Source organism: Anser cygnoides, chromosome 3 (genome assembly GCF_040182565.1).
Source record: "Anser cygnoides isolate HZ-2024a breed goose chromosome 3, Taihu_goose_T2T_genome, whole genome shotgun sequence".
Classification (NCBI taxonomy): Eukaryota; Metazoa; Chordata; class Aves; order Anseriformes; family Anatidae; genus Anser; species Anser cygnoides.
Genome location: NC_089875.1, coordinates 110,831,860 through 110,845,877, shown reverse-complemented (window position 1 = coordinate 110,845,877; position 14,018 = coordinate 110,831,860). Strand labels below are relative to the sequence as shown.

The 14,018-nt window shown below is 36.3% G+C and overlaps 1 protein-coding gene across 4 annotated transcripts; it reads left to right on the top strand.

Moving 5' to 3' along the window:
* The first annotated feature begins 1,177 nt into the window (after positions 1–1,177).
* RAD51AP2 (RAD51 associated protein 2) lies at positions 1,178–12,155 on the top strand. 4 transcript variants are annotated; one of them, XM_066994958.1, is made up of 4 exons: positions 1,181–2,279; positions 3,192–7,237; positions 9,116–9,217; positions 11,760–12,155. In XM_066994958.1, the coding sequence occupies exons 1-4, from the start codon at positions 2,209–2,211 to the stop codon at positions 11,876–11,878; spliced, it is 4,338 nt and encodes a 1,445-aa protein (XP_066851059.1). In that variant the 5' UTR covers positions 1,181–2,208; the 3' UTR covers positions 11,879–12,155. The 4 variants fall into 4 exon arrangements, with proteins under 4 accessions (XP_047903384.2, XP_066851059.1, XP_066851060.1 ...); XM_066994959.1 differs by having other exon boundaries at positions 1,182–1,736; XM_013172661.3 differs by having other exon boundaries at positions 1,182–1,863.
* Positions 12,156–14,018: the final 1,863 nt, after the last annotated feature.

The window sequence follows — 14,018 nt, the reverse complement described above, 5'->3', positions numbered from 1 at the left end:
AAAGTAAAATTTTTGAAATTATAAAAATTCTAGAACTAAAATGTGAAGTGGTGTTTACATCCCATTAAAATATTACTGAACTTGGTAGTGAGGAAAATCATTATGTCTTTTTCCTGCTCCATCTGTAGAAATATGCTGTATCCAGTTTGTAATATCAGTAATCAAGTAGTATGGATGTTTTTGGTTATGATTTGAAAACAGAAGTGTGCAAAATATGCTTCAGTGGAAGTCTGTCAGGTTATGCTAGCTAAGTTGTATATAACAAAATAAGCCACAGGTGTGAAACAACTGAATGGACTTTAATAATCAATCTTGATTTATCGTGGTGTAGATGCAAGAAAAAAAGTCTTCTTTATTTTTCATGTAATCCTTGTTATTTTCAGTGTTCAGAGACAATGAACAATTTTAAACCGACTCCTGTCTACCTGCAACCCACGAAGCGTGGTGAGGGACTTCACACTGGCAGGCAAGCGAGGAGCTATTCCACTCAGAAGATGTGAGAAAGCACTGTGAACACGATAACATTTCTGCTTCAGAAAAATACAATAATTTGTCTTCCAGGAATGCCACCTTGATGCTTCTCTAATGCAAGGGAATAGCACACACAAGTGTTGTGGTGACCCTGCTGCTCTCTTGCCTGCCTTAAAAACTTATTTCTAGTTCATATCATGGTCTTTGTTCCATATGGTGTTGTAAATACTTTAAAATATGAGTGTAATCTAATTGATTTCAATGAGATTATTTGTTGCTTAAACACAGACGGGAACCATATCTTGTTAACTAAAGATTGATTCAATTAATATTATTTCTTGCGTATTAGAAAGCAGATATTACCCAGATTTATTTACAAAAGCAGGAATACTGAAAAGAAAGCTATTTTAAGTCTCAGTTCCATACAGTTCGTAAGTGCAATGTGTGCTTCCAGGTGCAATGGATGTGTTGGGCTTCAGGAGACCTAATCACTGTGGCATGGAAATACACCTTAACAAAAATATATTTGTGGCAAAAGTCCCTGAAGATATTGGTATTTTTACTGTCGGTCCTTAATGGTGTTAAAGCAACCAGCTGGTTTAGTATGCATTTTAAAAAATAACCATTCTGAAAAGAATTTCAGCAGGGGAATAGAAGACACCTATTTCAGAAGTAGAAACCTGTGTGAATATTTGGTAGTTTTGGAATAAGTTTGTTGCCTTAAGCAATGCTTGCTACTGTGGGAAAAGAGTTGAAGGAAACAATGTGTTTTCTGCTGACAATGTATCAAGAGAATTGTGGAAAAAACCTTTGGATGTGAGGGTTTACATACAGAGCCTCCTGCTTTTTGGAATTACGCAAGATAGAAGAAAGCTTGTAGAAATAACTGCCCGCGTGCTATTCGGTCAGCATCACCGCCTTGCTCGGGCACCAAATCTTGTACTTGTGGCCACCCCTCCTCACAGCGGACTTCTTCCTCCTGGCGGAGGGAGACTCAGACGCTGAGGAGAACTGATGTGAAGCGACTGGGTGGGGCGGAGGGATTCTTCCCGCCTCCAGAGGCTCTGCCTGCCCTGAGGCGACGGGAGCGGGCGGGCGGGGAAGGAGCCGCGCCGGGGCCGCCGCAGACCGAGCGGGTCGGCGGTGTTGTCCCGGGGCCACTTGGCCAGGTTCCCAGCTCGAAGTGCCCCGTGCTCCGAGGGCAGCCCCGGTGCGGGGCACTCAGAGCCCGGGGAGGAAGAGGGCGGCCGAGGGGCGCCGCCGCGGTGGGTTCCTGTGGGCGCTGAGGGCTGCGCGGGGCGGGAACGCCGCGGGGCTGGGGCTCCGGGACAGGAGCGAGCCCGCTGCGGGAGGCGGTCGCCGTGAAAGACTGAAAAATAAATAAATAAAAAGGTTTGTCAGAGGATAAACGAAAGCAGGAGGGAGAGGCAGGGGCGGAGGGGGCAGGACGAAGGGACCCATCACCTGCAACAAGGGAAACCCTCCTCAGGGAGGGGGAGAGCCTCGGGCTGGAAAGCCACAAGTTGCCTGGGCATTTGTTTCCTCTGCATTTCACAGGAATATCCTCACTTTATTTATTTGTTTGTTTGTTTATCTATATATTTATCTATTTGTTTATTCTATGTGTGCCATTAAAGAGGTAAACCTGACTAATTAGGAACGCTGCTTGATCTTTTCAATCATGCGCTCTTGGTTAAGAAAAAAGAAATAAATAAAGTTTTCTTAACTATATACTTCATGAAACATTTTGAGCTCCTTCCCATTGGCTCTCGGAGGTCAGGTCTGCACGGTGACTGGGTTGCTCAGAGGTAACGGAACCAGTCTGTTACATGTGATTGCTGCTTACCTACATAACCACCCTAAAAAAGTTACTGACATTTGGAGAACTTAATTGTAATTAATATATATATATAATACATTTAACGTATAAATTTTGTATCTAATATATAAGCATATGCATTTATTTTACATGTTTTTAAACCTTTATTTATTAATAATTATTTGCATTTCAAGAAATAATGAATTCCCTCTATCAGTACATGAAATGTTACTTTGTTCAAATTATGTTCCACACAGTACCTAGAATACCAGTTTGTAAATGTACCTGCTGTGTGCTTTTACTTTGAAGAGGCATGAAGCTAAATATCATGTAGGCTAGTATATGTGGTGATCTAGATATGTATCCTCTACAACACTGTTTCTTTGTACATGAAGACAGATACAGTGTTTTATCATACCTGATATCATTTTTGATAAACATAGTTACAGCTCCACATTACAAATTATCCCACAGTGAAAACAAGGCTAGCTATTCCTGTCAGCTTTTAACAACTTTAAAGGACCCACTCCCCAGATTCTGAAGAATTCATCAGTGAGCATTATTTTCTTTAAATTTGTTCTCAGTACTCATTTTGGGTAAAATTGCAGTGTGACAAATACATGAAAAATGTTCTTTAACTTGTTGACACAGTGAAATTATCACCACCCATTTTAATTTTGTATGCATCTGCAGCTTTTGTAAATAATCTCCATGTTAAATTTTAGGTCTTGTTTTTAAATGATTTTCAGTGATCCTGTCTTTATTCCTGTTATGCATACCAAACAAATATCAGCATGGTAACATGTATGTATAATAGAATTACTAATTTATATTCTGTACATTTTGGAAATCATTAAAAGATAATTTATGCCTAACACTCCAATATTTCTTTAATTTTCAGGACTGCCTCCACAAGTACACAGCTCATTTTTCTGAGCATGGAAAACACATGTACTCAAACATTTTTATCTGTATCACAATATCAAACCGAATACTACTTACATCCAAAGTGTGATAAAACAGAAAGTAATCAAGAAAACATAGAGGAAGAGGAGCAGCAAAAGTTAGAACAAAGCATCTGCTGTGTTAACAGGTATCAGACACCACCAAATGAGCCTGTATATTTATCAGAAAGACAAAACAGCTGGGCATTAGAAAAGGAAAGTTGTGATAGAGCAAGAAAAACTTGTGTGAGAGAATTTTCCCATTTTCAAACTTGTAATAGTAAAAGATTACCATGTAGAGTATTAGAAAATAACCTGTCCACCAAAAGACAGAGTCCTGAAAATGAAGATCAAAATATTGTACAAGATGACATTTCTTTGGATGTGTATGGGCAGCCTCTTGAAACAGAGTTTTGCAATGTGTGGAGTGCTACTAACACATGCAAAAATCTACAGGTACTAAATCCCATCCAAGTGCTTCAGGACAACAATATAGAACAAAATAAAATAAAAGATGATAATGAACTTAAACAAAATTGTTCAGTTACACCTTTAAACAGAGATTTATTTCAGATGGAAATGTTAAGTCATAGGTCTGTCTCTGATAAAAGGTGGAGACAATATCAACTTCTGCAAGTTCCATTTTTATGTGGTACCAGTTCTATGCTTTCACAGATAGAACACAAGAAAAATATTTTTTTAGAAAAAGTATGCAGTACAGAAAACAAAGATTATTACAATAATGGTCATCAAACTACTACAGAAAGAGATAATAAAGAAAAATACAATTCATATGTAATTCCAACATCAAAACCTTTTAAAAGTATAGAGCCACTGGAAATTCCCAATTTTTTAATGAAAGAAAACACATTTCATTTTCCTAGTATTTCAGATAAAATAAAGAATAAAATGCCATCAACTAAATTGAAGGAGATGGATGGGAAAACTCCTAAAGACCTACCATCTTTGATGCCATCTAAACAGATATGTGCTGTGCAAAAAATATCTGAGATAGGGAACCAAAATCTGCAAAATGGTGAAAACATTGTAAAAGCATCATCTGCTGGTTCTGAATGTAAAGAAAAGAATTACCAGTCGGTTAGCAAACAAGAGTACAGTGCTTGGGCGGAAGAAGACAAAGCATCTGCAACTTATTTCAGAGGTATCAACACAGATATTGAATGTAATCTAATATTTGTTGAAAGTGATTTTAAAGATAAGATGCTAGAGAAATCAGATGGTGAAGATGACCAGAAGTCAAGGATCCACATTTACATTAGTGCTAAAAAAGTTCAGAACAAGAAAGTTATCAGCAGTATGGATATTTTGAAGGGATTGGGGAGGAAGAACAGTCATAACAGGGTAACATTTAATATACAGAAAAGCATTCTAGCAGCAACAGAAGCATTAGAGAAAAATAAGTTAGACATTCACCATGGTCTGCGTAATTCCAATGCTGATATTAGATTGTATGAAGCAGCATCAAAACTATCTACAGAAGAAATACTTGATTTCAAAAGATATTTAACTAAAAACATTGTATTTGAAAGTAATTGTACTCCCATTGTTGTGCAGAATTTTCCAGATAAAAAAGTGAGTTTCAATATAGTGAGGGGAAAGAAATGGTTTAAATTAAGGTTTTCGTTTCAAAACTTGTTATTTGGAGCATTCAGGACATGGGCTGAATCTTTACATAAAAATATGCCCAAGTGTCAGGCTGATGGTATTCTACATTGCTTTCATTTCTGTAAAACATTAAACAACCAGTGTTATACTCAAGAGTTAGTAAAGCGCAATATCAGTAGGAGCCACAACAATAAAACATGCATTTATTTGCTGGCAATTGTTTCAAAGCATCTGAAGCTGAAACTACAAAAGACAATTCTTGCTTCCTTTTTCAATAAGAAGAAAGCTTTATTACCAACTGAAGGGAAGTTCATGCGAGTGGAGAAACATCCTTCATGTGGCAGAAAGCAAGTGCAGTTAAGTTCATGCACAGATAGTAATCTGAGGCAAAACACAGACTTTTATAAAAAATATGAAACTTATCCAGGCATTGTAAAATCTAAATTTGTGAATACCATTAGTTTTGAATTGCATAATGAATGCCAGAGAAGACATTTTTCTAGAACTTCAGGTGATGAAAAGTCCACTTTCATAAACAGAGGGACCATCTTTCATAACCAAAAAAGAGGATTACCTAGGGGAAGATGTATCAGAAAGGACCACCTCTTGTCCAGAGGGAGTGAAAGATTTCTCAGCACCTATTTGAAGTCTGTAAGTCACAAAAAGGATATGAAAAAGCAAATTTTAATTTCTAAATGCCTTATTTTGCTGCAGGGCAATTGTGATTGTTCTTCACTAGAGAAGATATTTTGCTCCAAAGTCACAAAAATGCAGTATCTGATAAGAGCAAATCTTAGATTTTTGACTTACCTTCCTGCTTATTCACAACTTAAATTTGAAAAGGTAAATTATAAATGTTCAAATCAGCAAATATTAGTAACTACAATAAAACAGGCAAAGAACGTATTGAAGAAAATGTTCATCAGCTGCTTTCATAGAGAAAGACTTATAGCTTTACCTTGTGTTTTAAATGACAATGAAAAACATAAAACAACTGGATTTAGAAATTGTATAAAGTCTACAAATGAAGTTATATATAAGAGGAAGAAATACTTGGATACTTTTAGTTATGTAAAAGCTGATAACCAGGAATATTTTAAAACCAAAAAGTTACAAATAAGTTTGCATAATTTCATGTCTAAAAAAACTCTTCCAATTTTTGACACATACAAAAAAATTCCGCTTAATAATGATTCTGAAGACTTTGACCAGCTCCTGCTTGTAAATCAATATAATTCTGTCAAAAAAATGACTACTGAGGAAAACACTATCAGTAGTTCAGAAAACATTGATAATTTGTCTGATAAATCAAAAGATGTTTTAGCTTTACCTGAGCAGTCAAAAACAACTATGGAAAAATGTTGTTCTCTCTTGTTACAAGACAGTCAAACAAAGAAACCTGAATATTGCAAAGAAATAGATGCATGCAGCTTACATGTAGCCAATGAAAAAAAAATTGTAGATTTTCCAAATGCTTATTTAAGTTCTGGAAATATATTTGTTAGTTCCATAAGTGGTTATCAGTCTATCACTTCACCACTGCATAGCAGCACTTTAATCAGTAAAGATGGAGTAGTAAGTGATGATGGACGCTGCAGGAGTTGCTTAAGTGCAGAAAAACAAAACCGATATGAAAGAATTCATGCCACTATGCACGATCTATCCACAGGAAGTCCTACTGTAACAGATATATACTTCCAATTACAGGCTAAAGAAACAGTGTATTTTTCTTTACAAGGACATACTCAGACAAATAAGGCTGTCAGTTTAGAGGCAGCAACTTGGAAACAACATCTTGAATATGTAAAACAGGAAGAGATAAGTGATGAACAAATGCATGTAACTAATGAAAGTCAATGTGAGAGTGTAATGAATGACTTGATTATGTCATATTCAGAAGATGAATCTAAAACATTCATTGCTGCAGAAGAGAAATTAAAAATGCATTTATCTGTAATGAACAATGGATGTCTTGAAGACATAAAAGATGAGTATTTACCTTCGGAAAATAAAATCACATATGAATTTGAACTGAAGAGGAAATTTGATTTAGTGCTAGAAGAGCTACGTATGTTTCATGAAATTAGCAAGGGAAACGAAAACAATTTATCTAGTGTGGAAACAAACTCACATAACAATTATCGTGCGTTAAATAATTCTGAGGGGATAGATGAAAATGTGGAAAGTGTTTATGAAAAGAAAACATGTGTTTCTTCTCCAGTCTGTGGTACTATAGAAGGGCAAAACATAACTGACAGTGATGAAAGTTCATTTAATGAAAAAATATCACATGAAAATGAAGACCAAGAAGCACCTAAGGAGTATTGCATTTCAGGACTGCTAGGTGAAGAATTGATACATTCACCTGTTGCAGAAGGTAAGCATGTGGAATTACTAACTGTCAATAAACAAATATAATTTTTTAGGCAAATATTTATATTTCTTTAAAGGTACATTTCTTAGCTGAAAAAAAAATCTGTAACAACAGCTGAGTTTTCATTGAATTGTACAATGTTTGTGGAACCAAAGGTCCTTCTCTATGAAGAGCCAAATGCAAAACAGCCACACTGGTACCGCTGCTGCGCATCGTGTAGTAGCAGTTGTAGTTTGGAATTCAGCCAGCGAATCTCAAACTTTACTTAATGCATTCCATTACATATTATCTCTTTTGTCTTAAACTTCATCATAGTAACCCTTAAAATCCCCCAAAATGTCACGGACTCCGTAAGATGCACATTTATAGAGAGAATAGGCTCAATTACTACATGATAGATAAAAACAATATGCATAAAGGAGATGACTGTTCCCTTACAACCAATGTGTTCTACTGAAATACTTTTTACTATTATGGAAATCAACTTCACCTTTTCAAAATGAATTTTACATAATATTCAGAAGCCTGTTTTCTCTGAGAAAATGGAAGAGTAGAATGATCACAAAACAGAGAGAAATATTCGGAAAAATATTGTTTGGAGTTAGGTGATCAGTGATGGCAGTCACTTATTAAATCTCTTGGTTTTGTTCTAGACCTAGGAATACATAAAAGCCAGTCTTGCAACATTTACACGTGTGGTATCTGCCATTGATACTAATATGTTCAATTTACTGAACAATAAAATACTTTGGGAAGATAGGCAGTTTAACACTAACTGAGGTAAAATTAATAAAGATATATTTGAGCATTTTCATGAGCTATAGGCACTACTTGTCATGGGTGATCCTTGCTTATTTCTCATAAAGCATTTCTCTAAGCTATTTGTCCTTAACAGATAATTCTGGGCCATTGATGCTGTGTTGGTGAAGGCATTTTGAAGCACTGAAGATCTCAAAATCAGGAAGTGGAATTTGTTTCTAAACATATTCTGCATTTAATCTTTCTAAAGGCATTTCCATAAGCACTTCCTTGCCTACTTAGTTCCTTGTATAGCAACCTATTCTGAAAGACCTTTTTCCATCCAGAATAAAGGAAGCATATACACCTCACTTATGATTCTGGAAACCAAGAAGAAAGTCAGTTGAATACAGTACTTTATAGCTCCAAATAGTTCCCATATGATAGGTAAATTATTCAGACAGTTTTCAAAGAATATGCTTATAAGATTTTGCATTTGAAATCCAGGTTGCAAAAGCGATGAGTTCTCACAGCTGTAAATTAAATCAATAAGAGATAAACTTTGGACAAAATTTGGTAAATTCACAGATAAAAACATGGCCATTTCAGATTTGGCATCTGAAATCAATTTCCTAGGGACTCAGCTCTAAATTTATAAAGCAAAGATCGCAGGGGTTTTGTGAAGGTAATTAGAATGAAACAATTAGAAGAGTGTCACAGAAAAGCCCAGGAGGAAATTCTGTTCAGTGGGGTTTCAACAGTATAATGTACTGCAAGTTACAGCTGCATGCCTTGTCGCAGAGAATGAAAACCTAACAAGATACCAGATTAATTTTTCACTAAATGATCATTCCTCTACCTTGGTCTGGATTAAGAACATGCAAGTGGAGAACACATGTAATCACAGGATTAAAGACTGCATCATTGTATCTATACAAAGAGTTAATGAGGTGTACAGATAACTTTCGACAGGCCTCTGAGCGTGAGACTTTGCAGCTTCATTAATATTTCCCATGACGTGTACATTTTTTTTTTTACTTACATCCCCAAGAACCACAAATTAACAAATAGTTGAAACAAAATTATTATTTTTTTAAATTTAGTTAAAAATCTTAAATGTTGCATTCATGCTTCTCCTTTAAGGCGAATTTGATTCAGTTCATAAAATGCCATACACATGGGACCCTGCTTTTTTGTCCTGCATGCTTTCGAGGGAACAAAATTATAATTTACAGAAAGAGGGAGGTAAGAATATATTTTTCTATTATTTATACCCACAAATGCCAGTGCTAATAAACTCATTTCTGAAATACTATTATTTGTTTCTTCCCCATTTAGCTTTCTCTTCTCTTTCTCTCTCTCTCTTTCTCTCTCCCTTTAAATTATACGTTACTAGAAAGCTGTCTTATCTTTGGCTTTGGTTACAGAGCAAGTCATGCAGATAAGCCATTTTATTCCATGAGTAAAGAGAAGAAATCAAAAAATGTGGGGTTTCCTTTGCTTTTTTTTGGAGCTATTTGGAACAAACATCTTCAAGCTTCAATTGTTTTGATACAGCCAAAACAAATGAGAATATTATTTGCTATACTTTTCTTGGAAGAGTTGTGGTGTTGGACAGCTCGTGAAAGAAAATTCAGAAAGATATAGGCAATGTTTCTATTAGAATTTCAAAAAGCCTGTTTTTACATTTTTTCTAATGCTTGGAAACGTTCAGTAAAACAATATTATTAGTTTATTTTGAAATAAAATGTTAAAACTTTGTAAGACAATGCTATAGATGGCTCCTGTTTCACTGACGCAAATTATGTACAGATATTTTCACTTTTATTTCCTATCTTAAACTGGTGCACACATTGCTGTTCTCAGAATTCAGAAAGTTGTTTCCTTCTTTCAGGCCATTCTGTGAAATAATGAGACCAAAAATCTTGAATGTTTAGAGATCACCTCTGATTTTTTTTTTCCCACTTTTTTTTTTTTTTTTACTGAAGATATTACGTGATACTATTTCATATGCTGAATTCAAAATGTTGCAAAGAATATGGCTGTATTTTTATTTTTATTTTTATTTTAGTTTTCTTAGAAGTTTTGTTCAGATGGTGTTGGAGCTTGCTTACTCCTGCAAAAGATCAGAAGATGACTGAAACTGGATCGTCTTCTGTTTCTTCTTCCCCTGTTGCTTTGGGTCAAAAGGCCAGAGGAAGAAAAAACCATACATTTTCTCCCTTGCTATTACTAGCAACTACTTCCTCTACATCACTTCCTAGTCTTTTTTAAGTTCCCGTCTCTAGATATGTTTGGAAGCAAACCTTAACAGTAATTGCCTGGATCACCTCTTTTCCAGTCATGTGGATTTCTAGGGCAGTAGCACATTTCTAAGCCACTCTATACCTTATTTCCAGTACTTGTCAGAATCAACAGGCACCTAATAAACTTCCAGTGGAAGGAGCTGAAAAAATTTCATGTTCACATCTTCATCATTCTCAGTCAATAGACTGTATGGAACGTTTGAGTATCTTCCTACATGATTTGAATTGTTTATGTATTTTGGGTATGATAACTGTTTTTTCTGCTTTGCTATTAAGCCTATTAATTTATAAAGTTCGGCTGGCAAAGCTCTGTGGTATAACCCTGCATATTGTTCCTGTAGTTAGAAGAAAGAAGTTAGGAAGTACAGGTTTGATGCTTTCTGGTAGCAGTAAGTTCTTTGTTTTATACCTGAAGTGACCGTTGCCTCCAAAGCTGCAACTGTTTGAGAAAGGAGACACCTGAGTGGGACAAGAAGATTTATATATCATCAGTTTTACAATTCTGCATGGTTTCAGAACTACCATGCTTTATTGGCTGCATATAAGCCCATAATACTTGATTGACTTTTAGTGTGTGCAGTTCCTCTTCCAACTGACTCTTACGAGTCTTATAAAAGATATATTGGCAGTACTACCTCATCATTTACTTTTTTTTTTTTCCTCATCCCATCATTTAAAATTTTGGTGCCTGCCTAAGGCTCTGATGGGCTCACTATTTGATATACTAGCTAACTGCTCATTGCTTCCTCTTTTCATAGAAGCATGGAAATAAAATTGGAAAAAGTCCTGAAATTTGACACCTTCCTTCTTGTGTGATTGTTACTTCTTCCAGGTGTCTTAATGTCCTAATCTTTAGTTTACAAGGTCGTGGTCTTTCATTCTTCCACACTGAATATACTGTTGTATGCAAACCAGAATATCTTCTAAAGCATGATTGAATCATGCTCCAGGTTACCACATGGGGTATACCTTACCTAATAAACTATGGAACAGAAAATCAACATCCTTCTATCCTACTTGGTGAAAAAAAAAAAAAAGTGACACAAGAAGAATCATTATGATTATTATCACCAGTGGAGTGATAAAAACTCCCATGGTAATTTGGAGTTGCACATCTAAACCCCTCAGACTAGTGGTAAGTATTAAAGCTTTGTCCTCTCGGTATATCCCCCTTCTCCCAGAATGCTAATTGCTTTGGACAATATGTGACTTGCCAGTCTATTAGGAAAGTTTCTTTTTAACGTTAGGTTGAGGATCCTTCTATTTAAAAAAGAATGTGAGCGTGACCCAGCTACTAGGATTTCAATTTCAACCAAAAAGCATATGTTAGATAATACAGCTGAATAAAGTGGAGATGTGACAGAACCAAGAGGCTGCAATTAATGTTCATCTAATTTACACATCTTGGATGTATATATTTCTGGTGAATATCATATGCAATTCTGGTTTTACTTTCACTTTTTTTCCTCTTTTTTATATAGGATACTTTCTGTCACATGAAGTTGCAAGAGTACAGCCTCTTAAAACATGCAAGGGCCCCATCAGGATTGGTCTGTCAAGAAAAGCTAGACCCCAGAAGCTTCATCCTTACCTGAAATGACTTACTGGGTTCTCTTACCAGTCTTCACATGAAAACATTCTGCCTGAAAACTGTTGAAATGTTTTTATGCTAAGTTGCTATGTTGATAGTTTGATCTTTGTGCCTTATGTTTTCTTTAGGTATTAATATCAAGTACTTGTTCGTGATTTATTTAGGAATTCTCCTGTATTTAATAGCAAAGGGATTTATGATGAATGTTTACTAGTGGAAATGTTAATGGAAAAATGGGAACGTTTTAAAGTTTATGTGGTATTAATAAAAAGTGACGTATTCATCATCTATTGGAATGCTTATATATGTACGATTATATAGTTTTAAAACTCAATTATTTTTTTAAAGGGAAATGTTACAAATGTTTACAGAGGTGTAGGGCAGAATTCCAGGAAGATACATTTAGATTACTAAACAGGAAGGTTATGTTTTAGGCTTCGTTTCCTCTGACTTCTTTTCAGTACCATGCACTTGTCCCATCAGACAAAGAAAACTTCAATTGCAGTGAAAGAATGATGATAAACCTCAGTACACATATTAATGCTTTGTAGCAGCTGACATGAGGAAAGCTGAGCAAGATGAATTGATAGGGAAACACATCCATAAATCAATTATTCTATAGAATCTGTAGAATTCTATTGGGTCTGTGGAATTTAGAACAATAGTGCAAAGAATAAATCACTACACAGTTGAGTCTAATTAGATGAAACCTCAGAATATGCCTTACAGTAATTATATCAGGATGCTGATCTCATAGGGACCTAAATAAGAAAAAGAAATTTAGTACACAATGTTGAGAGAAATTAATAAGGTAATAACTTTTAAGAAACTGGTTATAATTCCGTTTATATTTCTATTATTCTTGTATGAAATAGTAAAAATATCAGATAAACATTTGTTTCTGGGAACAGCTGGATCTAAAACAAGGGATTCTAGATTGCTATCTGTGGACCACAAGTTGTCCAAAAGACATAGTAAGTGACATTTACCTGCTCTAAAAAAATAATTTTATGCAGTAAAACTTACTGTAGTGATTTCACACCTGTGGCTATGTGTCAAATCATGCTGCTCCACCATACTGCTCTCACACTCCCTGTCCTCAAAGGAACAGGGGGAGAAAATACCACGGGGTCCATCCCCCAGGAGCAAACTGCTCCAGCACGGGGCCCCCACGGGCGGCAGCTCCCCCCAGACCCCCTGCTCCTGCGTGGGCTCCTCTCCACGGGCTGCAGCTCCGGCCCGGGGCCTGCTCCTGCGGGGGCTCTCTATGGGCCGCAGCCTCCTCCAGGCCACATCCGCCTGCTCCACTGGGGGCTCCCTTTTCAATCTGTCTGGAGCTGTCTCTTATACACTGACCCATTAAAAATTTGATGATGCAGGTCTAAGACTGTCCATACTATTGGAGAGCATATTTCTGGAGCTCACAAGACAAAAAAAAAAAAAAAAGTTCTTCCCGTAGCAGTAGTCCTAACCTATGTAAAAGTGTAAAAGTGCTAAGCAAAAGGGCAATTAGAAAACAAATTAAATATAACACCGACAAACCCAAATTAATGTGCTGTGAAGGTAATATATTAAGAGGTAATCATTGCACCCAACCATAGACCCAAGCTTAGTTTTTGTAACCTAAAGTGTCACATAAGCTTAGAAATAGGCATACCCATATGACATGACCAGCCCCACTGCATTTATTGACTGCTTGTAGGTATTGAACCATACAGGCAAAACTCATCCTCAGTCAAACATGTCACTATAGCCAATGATGACGTGACATCCACCTTTGTAAATGCATGATTTTGTCTTTTACTTATTCTACAAAATCCAGTCCAAGTGAAGAATTTAGGTGATCGTTGCTGTTTCTTGTTGCTAGCATTTGGATCAGGACTCAGAGAACACACAGGATTTTCATACTGGTTTTGAAAATCCTGCGATAATTTTACACGTGTTGAAAGGCAGCTGTCTGCAGCAGCACCTCCATGAGGATGCCAAGCAGTAGATCATAGGAATTTCCCTGTGTCAGACAAGATCCAGCATTCCTCAGGGCAGAGAACAGCAGGAGCTCAGCTGTCAACTCTACCAAGATCTTGGGTGGGAAAACCATTGATACCTTGCTCTTGCCATGGTTGCCTCCACATCTACTCCAAGCAATTCA